General features: G+C 42.3%; 1 protein-coding gene across 1 annotated transcript; it reads left to right on the plus strand.

Annotated features, from left to right (window-relative positions):
• Positions 1-18,994: 18,994 nt before the first annotated feature.
• LOC104609467 (polygalacturonase inhibitor-like) lies at positions 18,995-20,625 on the plus strand. The gene has a single exon (XM_010275791.3). It carries the CDS (start codon positions 19,062-19,064, stop codon positions 20,037-20,039), a length of 978 nt encoding a protein of 325 aa, XP_010274093.1. The 5' UTR covers positions 18,995-19,061; the 3' UTR covers positions 20,040-20,625.
• The last annotated feature ends 1,201 nt before the right edge of the window (positions 20,626-21,826 follow it).

Below are 21,826 nucleotides of genomic sequence, written 5' to 3' on the forward strand. Positions count from 1 at the left end.
ATTAGGAAGTTGTTTCCTTAGGGCTATAAATAACAGAGCAGGATGGACATTAAAAACACACCAGATACAAGATAGCAATCTGCAGATTTCTTCTCTATTCTTGCCGCCCCTACCCAGTTCAATCTCCACTTGTGGGAGTGATCAAGAATTGTTTTTGATATTGCTTCTTAGTAGAAGAAGCAATCTGAAGTCGTGCTCACCAGCCCTCTACTCCGTTCTTGCTGAAAAGTCATCTTACTGATCCTATTTCACCACACACTATGTCATCTTCAGTGGAAGTGGGTTTTGGTTATCTCCTTGGGCGTGAACACCTTCATTGGGAGTTACTACTACTTCGTATCAGGTATATCCCTCTCCTGCCTTTTGGTTTCAGACCTGGTCTGGTTTGGTTCAAGATTGATCATTGAAAATGCAGTTTTCTAAAATAGGGAATGTGATTCCCAAATGGGAGAGAGAGAAATTTTTGAAATTTCTTCCTACCTTCCTACAGGGTTTGGTCAAACATATGATCGATCTCTCATCACTTTAGTGGTATCAGAGCCAGGTTCAAATCTTGAACCAATTTAAAACAGATCTGAATCTGTGCAAATAGGCTGAAGGCATTCTACTTGATTTGCGCAATTAGCGCTTTTCTAGGAAATCAGTTCCCAATTTTTGGGCGAATGATCTAAAATTAAGTCTTTATTAATTTGATTTATATTTAAAATTGTTCTATATATTTTTCTTGGATTTTGGGTTGTTCGTATGGTGGAGATCGAATTCTTTTATTGTCACAAGAAATCTACACACGTGCTGATTTATTCTATTCATTCTTGGTCTGTAATTAATTTTTTTTTTTAATTTTAGATGGAATGTATAGGAATTCAAATATGATGTAATATTAATAGAAAAATTAGGTTTTCTAATTTTATTTCATTCGAAGATGAAGTAGAAAGCGCAAAGGAGAGAATTTCGTAGATTCAGGTTCAACGGTCTGCAATTTGCAGTTTTGGAAACTACATACTGCGAATTGATCTTTGTTTTGTAGGGTAGCAGTCTTACGAACAACCCTCGTACTGATTCTTGATTATCATGTATTAGTTGCTTAATTTTAGATCATCTTCTTAAATTGAATCTTGAATTAAACATCAAACCCTAGACCCATTCGAACCAGATTTGACCAAATTGGTTGGACCAAATATGTGGTTCAATGGGGGCTGTTCTCAGATCTAAAATTTCCTTCATGGGCCGAGGGATTGATGGTTAATTGCAAGATGCAATTCAGTCATCATCTATAAAACCTAGTTTTAATCTATTAAAACTGCTTTAGCTCAATTCAGCATAAATGCTATATGGGCCGAACTACTCTTTGCAGTTCAGCCCATATACCTAGATGATATTAATTGGTAATATTATGGAATTAAATGGGATTTATTTATGGGTTTTGTAGTTATTTAATTGATTGGATCAATTATGGTTTTCATGCATGTGATGTATGGATGTGTGATGTGCTACGTTCATGGGCTATAAACACTTGGGCCATACTAATTCAATAGTGGCTCTTTCGCACACTATGGCTGAATGCACATCATTGCCATGGTGTCCTCAAGTCATTGGAAGATCTTCCTATGTGGTGGGCCCTACACCAGCTTCCTCTCCAAGAGGAATCGTGCGAAACCCTATCCGTTTAGGGCCCATCTAAATCTGTCTTTATGAAAGTTAGTAGGAGTCACTTTGGTTTGACCTAAATTAAACTAGGGCATAATTATTCATTCCCTCCTGAAAATATAAGGGCATGTGATAGGGAGATTCATAGGATGAAACTCTCTAAAGGCCTTCCATCATTAGTATTGGTGGGTGGAGATGTGATGCGTATTTGCTACACTAGCAAGTGCACTAGTCGCACAAGTAATAGAGTGATGAATAGAGTATCGTTTCCCATGAGGACTTATGTAGCAACTACTAGTAGTATATCAGCCTACTATTATCTGATTAACCGAATTGTATATCTAATTCAAATCTAAAATACTAGCTAACAAACTATCTCTAAGGAATTTGATCAAACACCTTGCATGCAAGTTGAGAAGACAAGCTAATTATGCACAGAAATTGATTCAGCAATTAGATCTCTAGGTCATTCGATTAGATTAGGATTTAGCCTTGGTTTGGTGAAACCCCAAAGCAATGAACAACCTCACTCAAGTGCATGTTCATCCTATGCATGAGTGATGGTTCTTTTATCTCTAGCAAGAATCTAATCCCCATGCATGCCTTAACATCTAAACATTCTAAGGCATCATTCCAGTTTGAATGAATACCAACCGAATTGTGCAATTTATCTCTAACCTTGCACTCAATTTGGTTTTTGATTAGCAGATCCGAAATTGTAGAGTCTTTTTCAAGTACTCTAGAATTTCTAAGAATGAAGAACAGTTCGACCAAACATAATTAATGTTGCCTGAATTCTTTCTCAAGCAATTCAAACATTATAAAATCAAGATCCGAAGTTACAGATCTGAAATTACAAAACAACAATTCGGCTAGCAGTTCTACAATCAAATTCCTAATCAAGAAACATCAAGATTGCATCTACTCTATTCGAGTTTACATAGAAGGCTAATTACAGATCTGAAATTACAGAAATCATGCCTCAATTACAACAAGAAAGAAAAGAAATTACACAATTCCTAGCCGAATTCGATTACCAAATGTGTAGAAATCAAGGAAGAAACAACTTAGATCTCCAATGGCTTTTTCTCCTTTCAAATTTAGCTTCTTCTCCTCTAGAAGTTGCTTGAATCTCCTCTCTTCTCCTCTCTTGTGCCTATCTCTCTCTTCTCCCTCCAAGAATTCGAACTCAAGGTTTGAATCTCCCAAAGGCTGAATTTCCAAATGTTTGAGCACCTTTTCCTTCCAAGAAAACCTCCTTAAATAGTTTTTCCTTCAGTTCTCCAAGAATTCTAGAAGTTACCGCCCCTGGCCTCTCTTGAACCTTCTAGGAGTTGCTACCCCTAACTTCTCTTGAACTTTCTAAAAGTTGACGCCCCTAGCTTCTCTTGGGCTGCTCTTGAACTGCAAGTGGGCCTCCTCCTTGCTGGGCCGAATAGGCTCCCTTGGAAGGCTGCGGCTAGGCTCTCTCTTTGGGTTCTCCCAAAGAGTGCAGCATGGGCTTCATGGGCTGAATGGCCCTCCTTTGACCTCTCAGTTGGGCTTTTGTTCTAGCTGGGCTGAATTACCTCCAATTTAGCTCATTTTTCATGGTTTTGTGTTTTCTTTTTTCTGAATTAGTTTTCCTTGAGAATTTCCTGAAATTAAGCTAAATTGGGGTGAAACTCACACAAACCACCATAAAAAACCATGCATAAAACCTCATAAATTATGTGTAAATTGTGCACACCTCAAGATGCACCATAAAATTGGGCTATCTATTTGCTAATGCAATTAGCTGGATTGCTTCATAAGATGATAGAGGCGTCATAGACCGATGTAGGAGGGGCCTATCCTGAAATGGAAGACTCTCTCACGGTACCTTGGCATTCATGAACATGATGGGTGAGCACTTACTGGATAGAAAGGTTTAACCTAAAATGGCTATGAACCTTGTCTGATAGAGGCCAAAGGGAAAGATCATAAGATGAGTGGATGAGATCCTTCACAGAAGGTGGTGGGGTTTTGTAGTTGAAACAATTGACTCCATGCACCCCATGTGCTTTACCACATTTCCAGAAACATAACTGTCTCCGTTACTGAGATTGAAGGGAGTCTCAGAGATGCCCAAAATGGAAAAGGAACATAGATTAAAAGCCCTTTCTATGTGATGACATGAATCAATTAGGTTGTGGACTTATAAATCTTCATTGCCTTTACTAGAAATAGCAAATGGAAACTTCACCAAATTGTTGGATGATAACAAACTCAAGGGCCCTAATTATGCTGACCGGTTCCCAAACCTTATGCTGGTTCTGACATTCGAGAAATTGGACAAAATTTCTAAGAACCCTGCTTCGGATCGTTCGGGTGACAGGGTTTTTGAGGCCTGAAGAAGAGAGTATTAAGAATGGGAAGAGAAAAACTCTTTTGCTCGGTGTTATATTATAGTTTCTTTGTACAATCCGATGCAATGACAATTCGATGAGATCGAAGTGTCCAAATATATATTGGATATTTTGAAGACTATGTATGAAGAGCAGAACCGTTCTACTCGACAAAAGGTCTTAAAATTGTTAATGACCGCACAGATGACCGAGAACCAACAGGTTCATGACCATTGTCTTAAGATGATGGGTTATATTAATGAACTGGAGGCTCTCGGGTCAGGGCTAGATCATGACACCAAAATTGATGCTGTTTTCAATTCCCTACCTTCGTCCTTCAATGAGTTTATCATGAATTACAACATGAATAAGCCAAACGTTAGCCTTTATGAACTCAACAATATGTTGCAAAGGGCTAAAGAACTGATTAAGAAAGATAAGCCGATAGCAATGCTTGTTGAAGGTGGAAAATTAGACAAAAAAAATGGAACGCTAAAAGGAAGGCTCAGAATAAGAGTAGAAAAACTAAAAAGTAGAAGAAAGATAAGGCATCAGATGCCTGTCACTTCTGCAAACAGACCGACCACTGAAAGAGGAATTGTCCTCAATATCTAGAGACTAAGAAGCAACGCAATTTCGAATCTTTTATCATAAAGACTAGTTTGTTGGTCACTTCTGCTTCCTGGTGTATTGACTCCAGGGCTTCAACTCATGCATGTAACTCACTGTAGGGGTTCAAGATAAGTAGAAGACTGAGTGATGGAGAAGTGACACTCTACTTGGGGACTTCTGCAATAGTTGCAGCTATAGCCATAGGAACTGTAGAACTAGTTTTCAAAGAAGGAATAATTGTACTTAAAAATTGTCTTTCCGTACCTAATTTAAGAAGAAATTTGATTTCTGTCTCAAGATTGTGCATGGATGGTTATTCTATCTTATTCAGTAATGTGATTATTATTAAACAAAATAACAAATTCCTCGCATACGGAGAACTTGAGAACAGTCTCTATGTTCTCTATCCTTTTCTAGAAACAATCATTACCGAAACTACGTTGGAAATAATCCCCAAGAAGAGGACTTGTGATACAGTTAATCCCACGTGCCTGTGCCATTACCAACTTGGCCACATTAATATAGATCGTATCACAAGGTTGGTAAAGGATGGTCATTTGGTTTTCTAACTATAAAAGATCTTCCAACCTGTGAACCTTGCCTTTAGGGTAAGATGGCAAAATGGCCATTTACGGGAAAGCCTGAAAGATCTATAGGCACACTTTACCTGATACATACTGATGTATGGGGCCCCCTAAATGTTAGAACACGTAACCAGCATGTTTATTTCATAACATTTACCGATGATTACTCATGGTATGGTTACGTGTATCTAATGAGACATAAGTCTGAATCTTTTGAAAAGTTCAAAAAATTTAGACAAGAAGTCGAGAAACAGTAGGGGGAGAAATTAAAACCCTTCAATTAAATCGAAATGGTGAGTATCTCTCTGATGAATTCAAGGACTACTTAATGGGTAATGGGATAGTATCACAACTACCTCCACCTACTACACCACAATTAAACGGTGTGTCAGAAAGGAGATATCAGACTCTAATAGTTACTCACATTCTTTTGGTGTTTTGCATTAGAGACTGCGATTTACGTGCTGAACCGGGTTCCACACAAATCCGTTCCAAAATTTCCATATGAGCTATGGACCGGTAAGAAACCAAGTGTGAGACACTTGAAAATTTGGGGTTGTCCAGCACATGTTAAAAGAACTAGTACTGACAAATTGGAATCCAAGACCAGTCGTTGCCTATTTTTACGTTACCCCAAAGGCTCTATAGGTTACTTATTCTATGATCCAAAAGAGCAAAAGGTGTTTTGCAGTCGAAATGCCCACTTCCTAGAAGAAGATTACATCCTGGATAATCATCATTAGGAAGTTGTTCTTGATGAGGAGAGCCTAAGGGTAGTGGGGGATGTCCAACTAGCTCCAAAAAATAACTAACCTAGAAGATTTACCTGTGTTTCCAGGCCTCCAGTTTGTTACGACTATGACCAAGAAAGTTGCTTGGTGGAAGCCATGACCAGTGAGGAGGATCCCGTGCCTTATTCGGAAGCTATGTTGGACATAGATTCCTTGAAGTGAGTAGATTCCATGAGAGCTAAGATGGACTCAATGGAGACCAATGAAATCTGGACTCTAGTAGTTCCGCCCCCTAGGGTAAAGGAAGTTGGTTGCAAATGGATATATAAGAGGAAGAAGGGCCTCGACGGTAAAGTTGAGACCTTCAAGGTTCATCTTGTGGCGAAATGATACATTCAAAAAGAGAGAATCGATTTTAAGGAAACCTTTTTTCCTGTGGCCATGCTTAAATCCATTAGGATCCTACTAGCTGTAGCAGCATACCATGACTACGAGATTTGGCAAAAGGTTGTCAAAACTGTATTCCTGAATGGAGATTTTATTAAAGATATCTATATGCAGCAACCACAAGGTTTGATAGCTACAGGTCAGGAACACATGGTATGTAAACTCAACCGATCCATATATGGACTTAAGCAAGCTTCTAGGAGTTGGAACATCTGGTTTGGCTCTATCATAAAACAATTTGACTTTGAGCAAAATCCAAATGAGCCATGTGTTTACAGGAATACCAGTGGGGATAATGTTATGTTCTTGGTTCTATATGTAGATTACATTCTACTCATTGAAAATGATGTAGGAATGTTAACTACGGTGAAAGTGTGGCTTTCACAGCAATTCTCCATGAATGATCTTGGAGAAGCCTCCTACATATTAGGTCTTCGACTCTATAGAGATAGATTGAAGAGGATAGTAGGATTATCATAGTCTTCTTACGTTGAAAAGATAGTCAAGAGATACAGTATGGAGAACTCCAAGAAAGAAAATGTTCCTTTCAGACATGGAGTCACTCTCTCCAAGGGTATGTCTCCCAAGACTCCCGAAGAGATTGGGGGCAGGAAAGAGATTCCCTATGCCTCAGTCGTAGGGAGCATCATGTATGTCATGTTGTGCACTCGTCCTAACAATTCTCAGGTATTGAGTGTGGTAAGCAGATACCAATCTAACCCAAGGTAGGAGCATTGGACCGCTATGAAAAACATACTGAAATACCTTCGAAGGACAAAAGAGTTTTTTTTCTGGTATTCGATGGTAGTTCACTACAGACTCGTTAGGTATATTGATACTGACTGCCAGTCAGATACAGATGGTAGAATGTCTACATTTGGTTACATCTTCGCGATGGGGTCTTGAGTAGTAAAAATAATAGATTCCACAACCCAAACCGAGCACATTGCCGTAAGTGAGGCTGCCAAATGAATGAAGCTATTCATTCTAGAATTTGGAATTCAACACATCACCCAATCCACTGTTCTATGACAACACTGGATCTACGGGAGATTGGTGTTAATAGGTAGTATCAGCGGAGAATGTGGCAGACCCATTAACTAAACCATTGACACAAAAAGTGTTTGAGAAACACATGGAAAGTTTAGGACTCCGACTTGTACCCGATTGGATCTAAGTGCAAGTGGGAGCTGTTAGACAGTCATGCCCTTAGCTCCAATCAGATTGATGTATCTTTTGACATTTATTGTAAATGAATAAAGTACATATTTGATTCATGTTATTGTGGTGTGTTTCTGTGTAATACCCTTAAACTGGACATATATGAGACTCATGTTAGTTTAGAATCTTCACGGCCATTGGATAGATCTAGGGAGATTTATCCTACCAAGGCTGACACTCGTGTATTGCCAAGTTGGTTAGGGTGGCTTGTCTCAACCGCCAGGGTCAGACCTGAGGTACATGCACTGTGGGTTTTCTTGAAATCCTGAACTAGACCAAAATTCCAATATTGCCCTAGACCTTGGAGATAGATGGGCAAAACTGGAATGCTACACCTGACCCTTGGACTCGGTTATGATATTGCACTAGGTGTCGGATTGGGCTATCTTTGATGTGCCAATCAGTGAGATCCTTAGTGGGGGTCAAAACCTAAGTATGTTGGGACAGTCTGAGAATTCATCTGAGTGGGTCATCATAGTGATAGGATCAGCCCCTTTGTTAGACAAAGTGAACGATCGGGGATGCCCTCTCTCTGATGGAAATCAAAACTGCCGGCAGTTGATTTCAACTGTTGAAATTTGTTTTTGCAAAATATATTTATATAAAGATATACATAAATATATTATAGCTTCAAAATGTTTGCAAAATATTTTAATTCTCGGGATCCATGTAAGTAGAGAGTGCAACACTGTTCCTTGCAACCAAGGGAGAGGTCCTCTCTTATCAGGTAGTGTTTGATCATTATGGGATGAGAGGTTAAGTGTAAGACCATTGAGGGTAACACCTGATGGGCTAATCTTGTATCTGCCCACAGTCATTGGGTTTTCATAAGGTGGCCGGACCCAAGGACCATTTAGTGTAAATGTTGGGCCATTAAGAGTCCATTGTGATGGTCTCAGGGATTCACTGCCTCCTATATTGAATTTGGCTATTCCTTGTAACAAAGGATAGGCTGAACCCATGTGGCTGATGTGTAGATCAATGTTTGGGTCCCACGTCATGCAAAGATAGCCAACTGGGCAATAGGTTAAGAGGTTAAGTGAGCACATAAACTTAATGGGCCTAAAAGCCCAATTTTGAACTATATTAATTAGATTAGTTAAATAGGGGCAAATTTGGGTTTAGATCAGTAGATATGGATAAGAGGATAAGTCTTATCCACTTAAAGAGTCAAGATCCAAATAAAGATTTGGATCAGGAAACTCCTAATTTGATTAGGATTAAATTGATCTTGAACTGCAAATAAGATAAGGGATTATCCTTATCACTTAAAGTGTTCAGATCCAAATAAAGATTTGGATCAGGAAACTCCTAATCAGATTAGGAGGTTGTCTCTTTAAGGCTATAAATAAGAGAGCCGGGCGGACATGAGAAACACACCAAATACAAGACAACAATCTGCAAAGTTCTTCCCTATTCTTGCCGCCCCTACCTAGTTCGATCTCCACTTGTGGGAGTGATTAAGAATTGCTCTTGATATTGCTTCTTGGTAGAAGAAGCAATCTGAAGTCGTGCTCACCATCCCTTTACTCCATTCTTGCGGAAGAATAAGGTTCTTGCTGAAGAGCCGTCTTGCTAATCCTGATTCACCACACACTGTGTCATCTTCACTGGAAGTGAGTTTTGGTTATCTCCTTGGGTGTGAACACCTTCATTGGGAGTTACTGCTACTTCATATCAAGTATATCCCTCTCCTCCCTTTTGGTTTTAGATCTGGTTCGGTTTAGTTCAAGATTGATCCTTGAAAATGCAGTTCTCTAAAATAGGGAATGTGATTCCCAGATGGAAGAGAGAAAAATTTTTTAAATTTCACCCAACCTTCCTGCAGGGTTCAATCATCCATATGATGGATTTCTCATCCCTTCTGTAGAAATCACTTTCAGTAGGCCCCTCGACCGGCCTCACAAAGATATGCTAGAAGAAGCACCACCAGCCGAGGAGGTTCCCCCCGCGTGGAGACTTTTTGTCGATGGTTCATCTAACGCCAAAGGGAGTGGAGTGGGCCTCATTCTCCTCACCCCCGACAATGTCATCATATATGCACTAAGATTTGAGTTCTCTATATCCAACAACGAAGCCGAGTACGAAGCCCTTTGGACAGGGTTGTAGCTTGCTCGAGACCTTGGCTCCAAGCACGTCGAAGTACTCAGTGACTCGCAGCTGGTGGTGACCCAAACCAATGATGAGTACAAGGCTAGAGAACAAAGCATGGCTAAGTAACTCGCTAAAGTTCAAGAGTTGGCTCGCCACTTCCAACGCTTCTCTCTGCATCAAGTCTCGTAAGCCGAGAACTCTTGAGCAGATGCCCTCTTTAAATTGGTGAGCACCTCGGTTGCAGCCCCTTACCGCACTATGCAACTGGAAAGACTAGCCCGACCCTCCATAGAAGAGATCCAAATCCTACCCGTGGAAGCCGAACCATCTTGGATGGATGCTATCGTCGACTTCTTGTTGATAGAAAGGGAACCTGATGACAGGAACGAAGCTAGGAAACTCCGACGACAGGTAGCGCACTACACTTTGCTTGAAGGAAAGTTGTAAAGGAGGTCCTTCACCTTGCCTTACCTCCGATGTCTACGTAGGGAGGAGGGCGAGAACGTGGTCTGGGAAATTCATGAAGGCATCTATGGCAATCACGTCGGTGGCCGGATCCTAGCCCAGAAAACTCTAAGGCAAGGGTACTTCTGACCAATGCTTCACAAGGATACGACTGAGCTTGTGCGGAAATGTGATCAGTGTTAGAGACATGCCAACCTCTGCCATCAACCAACGACCAGCCTCTCGGCCCTCAGCAGTCCCTAGCCCTTCGCCAAGTGGGGGATGGATCTCCTCGGCCCCTTCCCTCATGTTATGGGAGGTAGGAAGTACCTCGTCGTTGTTGTGGATTACTTTACTAAATGGGTAGAAGTTGTACCCCTAGCCACTATCACTGCGTGGGCAATTCAAAGCTTCTTTTGGAAGAACATTGTTTGCCACTTCGGCCTCCCCTAAATGCTGGTCACATATAATGGAAAGCAGTTCGATGACACTAAATTCCGAGAATGGTGCACCTCCCTCGGCATAAGGCAACAATGCACCTCGGTGGGGTACCCCTAGACGAATGGCCTGTTAGACAGTGTATGCCCTTAGCTCCAATCAGATTGATGTACATTATGACATTTATTGTAAATGAATAAAGTACATATTTGATTCATGTTATTATGGTGTGTTTCTGTGTAATACCCTTAAACTAGACACAAATGAGACTTGTGTTAGTTTAGGATGTTCACAGCCGGTTGATTGATCTGGGGAGATCTATCCTAATAAGGCTAACACTGGTGTGCCGCCAAGTTGGTTGGGGTGGCCTGTCTCAGCTGCCAGGGTGAGACCCAAGATACATGCAGTGTAGGTTTAACTTGAAACCTTGAACCGGACCAAAATTCCAGTATTGCCCTAGACCTTGGTGATTAGTGGGCAAAACTGGAATGCTACACCTGACCCCTAGACTCGATTATGATACTGCACAAGGTGTTGGATTGGGCTGTCATTGATATGCCAATCAGTGAGATCCTTAGAGGGGGTCAAAACCTGGGTATGTTGGGACAGTCCAAGAATTCATTTGAGTGAGTGATCATAGTGACAGGATCAGCCCCTTTGTCGGACAAAGGTAATGATCGGGGATGCACTCTCTCTGATGGAAACCAAAATGCTGACAGTTGATTTCAATCATTGAAATTTGTTTTGAAAAATATATTTATATAAAGATATACATATATATATTACGGTTTCTAAATGTTTGCAAAAGGTTTTAATTCCCGGGATCCATGTGAGTAGAGAGTGCAACACTGTTCCTTGCAGCCGAGGGAGAGGTCCTCTCTTGTCGGGCAGTGTTTGATCATTATGGGCTTAGAGGTTAAGTGTAAGACCATTAAGGGTTATACCTGATGGGCTAATCTTGCATCTTCCCATAGTGTTTTAGAAGGTTGCTTGGCCTAGGGACCACTTAGTGTAAATGTTGGGCCCCTTAGGAGCCCATGTGATAGGCTCAGGGGGTTCACTGTCTTTTTCAGTGAATTCGGCCAGGCCTTGTAACAGAGGTTAGGCTAAACCCATGTGGTTGATGTGTAGATCAATGTTTGGGTCCCATGCCATACAAGGAAACCCAATTGGGCGGCAATTTGGAAGGTTAGTGAGCACATGGACTTAATGGGCCTAAAGCCCAATTCGAACTAATATAATTAGATTATTTAAAGAGGGGCGGATCTGGGATTTGGATAAGCAAATAGGATAGGGTCTTATCCCTATCCACTCAGAGAGTCCAGATCCAAATATAGATTTGGATTTGGAAACTCCTAATAAGATTAGGTGGGGTTGATCTAATTTGCCGATAAGATAAGGATTTATCCTTATCTCTTAAAGAGTGTCCAGATTCAAATAAGGATTTGAATCAGGAAACTCCTAATGAGATTAGGAGCTGATCTCTTTAAGGCTATAAAAGGAGGAGGGGGCGAACCACTCTTTACACCCCAAATATTAGATCTTAGATCACAGAGAGAGAAGACAACAACAGTGTGACTGCACCATTTTCTCCCAGCGTCATCCTCCTATTGCCGCCATTGCCAGTTCGATCTCCATTCTTGTAGGAGCGATCAAGAAGCGTTCTTGATATCATTTTTTGGAGAAAAACTGATTGGAAGTCGTGCTCACATACCCTCCATCGAATTCTTGCTGAAGGATTCGGTTCTTGGGACGAACATTGTTGATTCTGCTCCACCCTACACTGTGTCATCTTCAGTGGGAGCAGTCTTTGGACCTTTCCTTGGGCGTGAATACCTTCATTGGAGGATACTATTTCTTCGTATCAGGTATCTCCCTCTCCTAACTTTTGGTTTTAGATCTGGTTCGGTTCTTGGTTCAAGATTGATTATTGAAAAATGCAGTTTTTCTAAAACAGGGAATGTGATTCCCAGATGGGAGAGAAATTTTTGAAATTTTGCCCAACCTACCTGCAGGGCTTGGCCATCCATATGATGAATCTCTCATCCCTTCATGGCCTAGCCGAGGTCACAAACAGGACCGTCCTAGATGGGCTAAAGACCAAGCTAGATAGAGCTAATGGCCTATTGGCCAATGAACTACCCAGCATCCTCTAGGCGTACCGAACCACACCTCGAACAGCGAGGGGAGAAACTCCGTTCAGTCTGACCTACAACACGGAATCAGTGATCCCAGTGGAGATTGGCCAACTAATGCTTCGGGTCCAAGGGTATACCGAGGATGGGAATGACGAGTCGCTCAGAGCAAACCTAGACATATTGGAAGAAGGCCAAGAGCAAGCACATATAATGATGACTACCTATCAGTAGTGAGTGACTCGCAACTACAACTCTAGAGTAAAAGAAAGACACCACAGAAAGGGAGACCTTGTCCTCAGGAAGGTCATGGTTCCCGAACCTGGAGTAGGGAAGCTGAGCCCTAATTGGAAAGGCCCCTACCAGATCAAGCAGGCCCTCGGCCACATTTCGACTGAATAACTTAGATGGAAGACCTGTCCCTCTTACGTGGAACTCGAAGAACCACCGGATTTATTACAGATGAATGTAATCTTTTGATAAAAGTAATGAATGAATGAAGCAAAGTTCCTCTTCATTTCACCTCGTCACCTTGTCACCTCGAAGTCTGGTGACCCCCTCAACTATCTGCATTAAGTGCAAAGAAAACAAGGTAGAGCCCTTGGCTTTTCCGATGGGATAACTCGGCCTCCCCTGAGAGATCACTTGGTAAGAATGAGTCAGGGTTGCTACACCCCGATGGTGCTACTCTGCCGTAGCTCTTCATCCACCCAAGTACCTTGGTGGCATACTTCGGCCCCAGATCTCAGCCAAAGTGCCAGGTCTCCTCGGCCTTGCCTGAGATAGCACGGGATTTGGAGGCCAAGTGAGCTTTGCCTCAAGCGTATGACTCCGCCTCGATTTCCAATATCTAGACAAGCCGAGATGAGCGTGCACATAAACGAATGATGCGGCTGAATCGTACGTGCCTTGTGTATTGTGGTTTCAACCTTTCAGAGGGACAATGACCTCTCATATATGAAAAAAAAAAGAGAGAAGAAGGAAAGAAACAACATACACAAAACACAGTGTACACAAAAAATGGCTTCATTCACTTCATTCACTATTTAATTTTGATCTTGTACAGCATTTACAAAATCTTGTATTGCTCTAAATAAAAAAACAACAGAACTATTACAATAATAGAACAATATAAGAAAGGACGAGGCCCGCTTGACTAACAACCATCGTTTAGGGGTCCTGGTGTAAAGCCTAGTCCACGAGGACCTCCTGATGAGTTCGGTGACAAGGGGGGAAGTCTACGCATGTGCCTCATCATGGACCGGAGGAGGAACAATGTCTTCGGCAGAAGCATCGGGGATCACCTGTAGTTCCTCGACGTCAAAATCCGACAACACTAGTAGGAGTGCCTTCTTAGTGTCCTCTACGCCGTCGAGATAAGATGATGAAGCGTACTTCGCCAACGCGTCCAGGTAAACCGAATTCTTATATGTCTCCACTGCCTCGGTTATTGCCTTCTTTGACTTCTCCATCGAAGCTAGGGCTTCAGCAACTTTCACCTCCGCCTCGGCAGCTCTCTTTAGGGCTTCGACAGCCTTCTTCTCGGCCTAGGCAGCCCATCTCTCCACCTCTGTGGCGATACTCTCCAGCTTTACCCGCTCCAAATTTGCTCTTTGGAGATCCCTTTCCATGCCTCCTATAGCTGAACTTCGAGGCGGTCACAAAGTGATTGTTCGTCCAGAAGCGCCTTGTAGCACTTCTGATGCTTCTCCTCAGTGACAGCGGTTACCTTCTGGAGCTTCTCCTCTGCAGCCTTCCTTTCCTTCTCGACCTTGTCGACGCGGCCCATGGCCAGCCTTGTTCGGTCCCCCAAGCCGGCAAAGTGTATACAGGCCTACCACAAAACTGATCAGTGAAAACAAAAAACAAATAAAATGAACATACACACGGCGAAGCATTGAAGAATGTCTTACCTCAGCCAAGAGATATAGGCACTCATCATAAATCGCCGTGGGATGACTTTGTAGAAGGCGGTAGCGATCCCTCGGCAGAATGGACCAGCTGACCAGCTCCTGGCTGACCCCCTCGTTGCAGATGGAGTCCCCCTCTCGGAGCTACCATTGGGAGCAGAAAGTTTTGCCAACCCCTTCGGTCCTTTCGGAGGCGCCCTATACCAAGGGGGGGGGCTGATGAAGGCCCAGATGGGCGCTCTCCAGGCACAGACCTCCGCACCACCTCCTCTGCCTACCTAATTGTGTTGGCAAGCTTCCATGAAGGCTCCTCCCTCAACGCGTCTCCGACAGGCCTCTTCTTTCCTGCCTCAAGCCCTTCTGCGGTCCTCTTCGGCGCCTCTTCCCGAGTGGTGGGCTTCTTAGGCGCTTCTCCCCTGGTGTTGGGCTTCTTCGGTGCCACCATCGTCCTCTTCGGCACTACCACCGTCTTCTTCCCCTTGGTAGGTACTTGCGAATCCCCCCCTTTCCCGGGGCAGGGGCAACCTCGTTGCCAGGCCTCTTCGGCGTCTGTCCACCGGCCTTCCTCCCGGCCTGGTTTGCCTAGGCCTTTTCCAGCAAGTGCTCCTTGACATCCATTGGCACTTCTACGAAATAACAAAAGAATGCAGTTAGCACATCAGCAAAAAGAAAAAGAAAGGAACGTGGAAGACGCACTAACTATGGAACCTCTCCTACCGAGGGGGGCTAGGTTAATCCCAGCAAAGACTAGGGGGACCTCCTCCTCCACCAACGGCTTCGTTTGGAATGTCCCCATCACAAGTAGATGAACATTGCTGTAGCCTCTTCATCTCGGAATGGTGGGGGACATCTCTCGATGACGACGCGGGCCTCCCCCTAGTCAGACCTGAAGTGCCAGCCCTTGGGGCAGGAAACGTAGAAAAACTTGTCCTTCCACCCATGAATGGAAGAGGGGTTGTGCATTGGCTTCCCTCTTCTCGGGTGGAAGTAGTACATGGTGGCCTCAGAAACGTGCTTCCTCGGCACAAACGTGGCACGGAATGGTTTCAATGTTAACTCCACGCCCCTGAGTCGAGCCCTCACCATCATCGCCATGATGGTCCTGAGAACATTAGGTAGGAGCTGGCTGATAGTGATGTCGTACCATTCTAGCAGTTTGGAGAATAAGGTTGGGAGAGGAAACCTAAGACCAAACTCTAAAAAATGCTAGTAGATACAGATTTCCCCCTCCTTGGGGGTCCACAACCTATCACCCACATCGGGTACCCTCAAGCTATAAGACCGAGGTATATGGAACCTCTTCACCAGGGATTTAACCTGGCATACGTCCAAGGAGCTATCAAACTCTGAATGTGGGGCATCAGCATCAGTCACCCTTGGGGCAGCACTCCCTCTGGCTCCCTTGGCGACGCCGAGGAAACGCTTTCATGAGGAGAGTCACGTCCCCGGTGACTTCCTTCAGCACCCCCCAAGGTTAGCCTCTCCCTCAAAACGGCCACCTTCCATCAATGGGGGACTACACCTAAGGAACCTAGAGATGATAAGGGAGAGGGGGTTGCAGGAGAGCTCCCTCCCGAGATGTTTGGGAGTTCATGGCACTCGGGACAAGAGTCTGGAAACGACATCGTGGGATTACCTAAAAAGGATGGAGTGTCCCGAAGAAAGAAAGAGGCAAAGGAGTTCTAGAGACTTGGGAGTTAAGGAGTTGCGTTCACTTGAGAGCAAGGGCGTCTAAGTCCAAATGGAGAAGAAAGGGACCACTAAGGCTGCTATTTAAAGGAAAATGAACGACCACGATTTCTCCAAATCCGACGGCTGAAACTAATCTGCTCCCGCCATCCAACCGCAATGCGCCACCTAGCGTAGGCCCTCAGAAGATGAAACAACACCCAAGGCAATGGTTCAGATCAGCGCTGATCCAACGATCGGGGGAGCCCCTAGAGCAAGCCCTCGGAAAATGAAATGATGCTCAAAGTGACGGTTCAGATTGGCGCAGATCCAACGAATGCGGGAGTCCCCCGCTCCTGTGGACCAGTCTCACTGTACATCTTAGCGCATCTCCTCGGAAGGCGAAATGACGTCGGGTGAGCCGCAGAGACCGCTTGTGGCAACCCACCGAGTGAATTGAAAGACTCGCTTGCAGCGGACCATCGGATGGATCGTTAAACCCGACAAGCATAGGATTCCTAGGGCGGTCGTCCCCTACACGGTAGCCCCGCTAGGGCGACCTGCCCGTGCGAGATACAGGACACCCCCCACCACGCCAATCCTCATTGCTCGCACTTCCAAACCAAAGAATGACGATGCCATCGTAGGGCACCCCTCAGTTGACGATTCTGAAGGCACTACGAGTACTACTCCCGATGATCGAAGCTGAAGCTTCACTTCGACGACCACCCTTATTATAGGCAGAAGCCATGGCCTCTCCTCGGTCTTGGGAGTGGGGGGCAAGTGATGTGGGTTAGCTTGGCCCAGCCCACATAGGGCTAGAGGGCCTAGCCCACTAACACCTGCTAGCGTTAGCCACAGTAGGTGAGAGCCTTGCTGCCTTCGTACAGAGCCAATCACTTAACTATCTAGCGTACCGCCAGGGCCTGTAGTCTGACCTCGTACGACTCTCATCTAAGGCGTTCATCTCTACCTACCACCAGCACGCTCGAGTATAAATAAGAGGTAACTGCCCCCGAAAAGGGGCCAAAACAGAGTAAATCCAACATTTACTCACTCATTTACTTCCTGTGTGCACATTATTTACCAAGCATTAATTCTGGGAGATCTGGTGCATCTGAGGACTTTCTCCAAGAGCACCCTCGCTTTCTCCCCAACTTCACACCTCGTACTAACTTGAGCATTGGAGCCTCCGCCTCGGGTATCCACCCCGAGGCCTCTGACACTCTCTGTCTTGCAGTGCCTTAGGTCACCAGGGACCTCGCCTCAGCCAGTAGTCCTTGACTACCATAGCCCTTAGCTACCATAGTCCTCGCCTTGGTTTACTGTCCTTGGCTTCAGTCAAGCTCTTCCGAAGCCCTAGGATCCTCGTACCACGCTCTAAATTTGAAGAGTAAATTTACCTCGTTGCCCTTAGCCAAACCGCGTGGCCACAATTTGTATTAAATTATTAATTAATAATTGTATCTAATTATTAATTAATTAGTGATTTCAAAATTATTTTTATAGTTAACTGACACAAATTAAAAAATAACAAAGATAAAAAAATTATAATTAATTGATAAAAATCAAGTAGAATTAATATACGATTGTAACTATTTTAATGTTAATTAATAGAAACCTTAAAAATTTAAAATTATTACTTCAATTAATTAATTTTAATTATTAATATACGATTGTAACTATTTTAATTATTATTTCATGAAATAATAATTTTATAATTGATCATTAAGAATGAAAGTAGGAGCAATCTATGATTATATTTATTTTTAGATTAATTAATTAACAATTAAAAATTAATCAACAGAAAATAATAATATGACAATAAATTGATAAAAGTGAAAGAAGTCATTGTAATTATTTTTAAGATAAAGTAATAAAAATTATTTATTATAAATTATGAATAAAATTTTTAAAATTGACTTTTATAAATTTAAAACCCATTTCAAAACAATTACATCAATTAACTAAAAAAATTATAATTAAAAAGTTTTAAACTAATACAAAATCAATTTCGTTGGAGAAATCCTATTTCGCAGAAGTCGTGACTAATATAAAATCAATTTTGTAAACGGATGGAATTCCAATACGGATAAAGTAAGGCCTCAGCCGCTGCCTCATTATAAGCGTCCGCGCAGACGAAGTACTTGAGAAATTAGTCAAATCGGCCATACCATGTATGGGTAATTTGTTGAAACCTTCCTTATACAATGCATTCCTTGTCGATATCACAACCCACACAAGACTCATCCGAAAACATGAAAGGCTCGACAAAACCTCTTTGATGTTTGGTAATTATAATCATCTTTCCCAAATTTTTTGATACAGTTGCAGTAGACCACCTCTATTAGATTTTTTTAAAAATAAATAAGAAAATGTTCAAAATACCCATAAAGTTAATAGTGTGGTTGGTTTCATGGAAAATAACAATAAGGATTTTATAAAAATATAAAAAAGAGATAAGATTATAGCTTTAAGAGATTGGAAGAGTTTGGAGTGGTGATTCATATATAAGAATATGCAGAGAAAACTTGAAAAATAAACAATTTTTATCAAAATAAATGGATGGGTATTTTAATTAATTACCCTTAATTTGTTTGACTGGCTCACTTTCCCATATCAACATTGTTGGTTTGTAGAGAACCGCGTGAACAACTGGCAACTGCGACTTCACGGGTTTACTACATACTACTTCTATTTATTCTCAAATCGACTACTTCTGATCGTCGATCCGAATCCAGTCACAACTCAAAAACAATTAGGCATGACTGATCAGTCGGTGTCTGTTACTGTACTCCACCCTCTCCTTCTCCTTCTCATCTCATCTTCTCTCCCACTACTCGTCTTCTCCGACGCCCAAATCTGCACCCCTCACGACCAAAGACTCCTCCAGACAATCAATAAATCCTTTGATACCCAGTGGTTCGACTACAGATGCGACCCTACGACCAAGCGCGTCACCCAGCTCTCCATCTCCCAAGCAACCATCTCCGGTGGGATTCCGCCGGCCATTGGCAAACTCTCTAGCCTCGAATCCTTAAACCTCTTCGTGGTAAACAACCTCACTGGCCCCATTCCTTCTTTCATCGGAAAATTACGCAACCTCAAGCAATTCACCATCTACTCCACCAATATCTCCGGACCCATCCCTGCTTTCCTCAGCCGTCTCACAAAGCTTGAGGGTCTCCATTTGTCAAACAACCAGCTCTCAGGACCACTCCCGGCTTTTCTCAGTGATCTCCCCAAATTGATTTGGATAAATCTCGATAACAACAGGTTCTCCGGAAGCATCCCCCACTCGTTTGGGAAATTCAATGACAGTCTCACTGTCTTGGACCTGTCTTACAACCAGCTATCCGGTAAGATCCCCGAATCTTTAGGTAGATTCAACTTCCAGATGATCTATCTTTCAAATAACAAGCTCGTCGGGGATGCTTCGATGTTAATCAAAGCGAACGAGACTGTGGAAGGTGGTATCAGGATCGATTTGTCGGGGAATTTACTGAACTTTAATCTGTCCAAGGTGAGCTTCCATAGGAACTTGATGTACTTGGATTTGTCGCGAAACAGGATTTGGGGGACCATTCCCAACCAGATCACCGAATTATCGTTTCTGGACTACTTCAATGTGAGTTATAATCGGCTGTGTGGAAAGATTCCGTTCGGTGGGAGGGTGCAGATAGCCGGAGTTTTTGACCATAATCAGTGTTTGTGTGGTTCTCCCCTCCCGGAGTGCAAGTAGACTGGCCGGCGTAATGAAATTTTCGGGTGTATTAAATTTGGTGTGAGGGAGGGAATAAGTTCTCAAAATCACTCATAAGTCAGAAATATCAACTATGGAAGTATAGATATGGTTGACAAGAAGAAAATATTTCATTTTGGCAATGTGATGTATTTAGCCTACAAATGTTGACTAGTTTGTTTGTTTGTTTGTTACGTTTGAGTTCCACCGCGTAGGCGCGTACGACCATCTGCCTTTCAAAACCCGGCCACCTAATTAGCGATGAACATGGGCCGGAACGGGTTAAGCATTTTTAGGGCTGTCATGACCCGCCCCAGCCCATACCTAGAGCCTAATAATATGAATGAGAATGGGCCTGGGCCGGCATCCGAGTTTGTTTGTATAAAATTTTAGGGTAGATTACAAATATATTGTACTTTTGGGGTAGTGATAGATAGGTATTTTGAATTTTCAATTGCAACAGTTAGAATAATCTGAACTCTCAAAACTAGACATTATTACATAATGTCAAAAATACCCTTCTCATGTATTTTTGAGATTATTTTGTGGAATAAAATCATCACCAAAGAATGCTATCGTCGGAAAATTTGAATATGTTATTTGCTGTCCATGTGAGAACGTCATCATGGAGAGACGTTTGGTTACTTGAGAATGATCTTAGAAATACATGAGAAGGATATTTTTGGCATTTTATAATGTTTAATTGTAGTGGTGTCAGTAAAAAACTGAAAAACCAAATCAAACCAAGAAAACCAAACTGGAAAATGCGGTTAACCAAACCGATCAGTATATATATATATATATATATATATATTGAATATATGTCACATATTTTCTATATATTATATATCATTTATTATTTGTAATATAATATTATACACATTATAATCATAAAAAACTGGAAAACCAAAGAATCGAACTAGTCAAAAACTGAAATTGGCAGGCTACCAATGTTACCGGTTCGTTTTGGTTTGGAGAAATCAAAAAACCGGTAGGACCGATTCAGTTTGAAAAAATTATCCATGATTCAATTAACCAAACCGTGGAAACCCCTATTTAACTAGCGGAATACTACTAATGGATGGACCTAAGTGTCTATTTTTGAAAGTTCAGGATACTCAAGTGTTATAACTGAAAGTTGAAGATACCTATCTATCACTACCCCAAAGTACAGGGTACCTATCTGTAATTTACCCAAAATTTTATATTAAATAGAAAACTTGTTTTAATTGAAGTTTTTAATTAAATTATAAACCACCAGACTTTGTTGCACTAAACACCGCTCTGATTAAACTTCCACTCTTACAAAATTTTTATTGGTTCAATCAATAGAATAGTACAAATGGGTAGAGTTCGGCTTCTGTCAGGGCATACTCTTAGGCCCAATGATCATCTTCTCTTCTTTCTCTTTTCTCTTACAAACCTACGTGCAATAAACTACATGGTATCAGAGAACTAAAAAGGGGTGTCTTCCACTGACATGAACTATTGTTTTATGGTCTTCTTCCCCTTCTATGTTTTTTCTTGCTTGTCCACTGATTAAAGGAACCTAAGTCTAGTGGTGACATACTAGAGACCTATTCCGAGGGTCTCCTTTGGGTGTAGTAACCAAGGGAAGTTTCTGCCCAAATGTATGCCCAGAAAGGCCTGATTTGAAGATTGTAGCCAAGCTAATAATGAGATATGATCTAGACCATATCTAGAAAGAAAACAAATTAGACCCTAAAAGATTAGGGTTTCTAACTTTCTATAGCTTTCAATAGAGCTCTTCAAGGGTGAAAGGCCTG

Source organism: Nelumbo nucifera, chromosome 7 (genome assembly GCF_055504915.1).
Source record: "Nelumbo nucifera cultivar China Antique chromosome 7, China Antique-T2T, whole genome shotgun sequence".
In the NCBI taxonomy this organism is placed as follows: domain Eukaryota; kingdom Viridiplantae; phylum Streptophyta; class Magnoliopsida; order Proteales; family Nelumbonaceae; genus Nelumbo; species Nelumbo nucifera.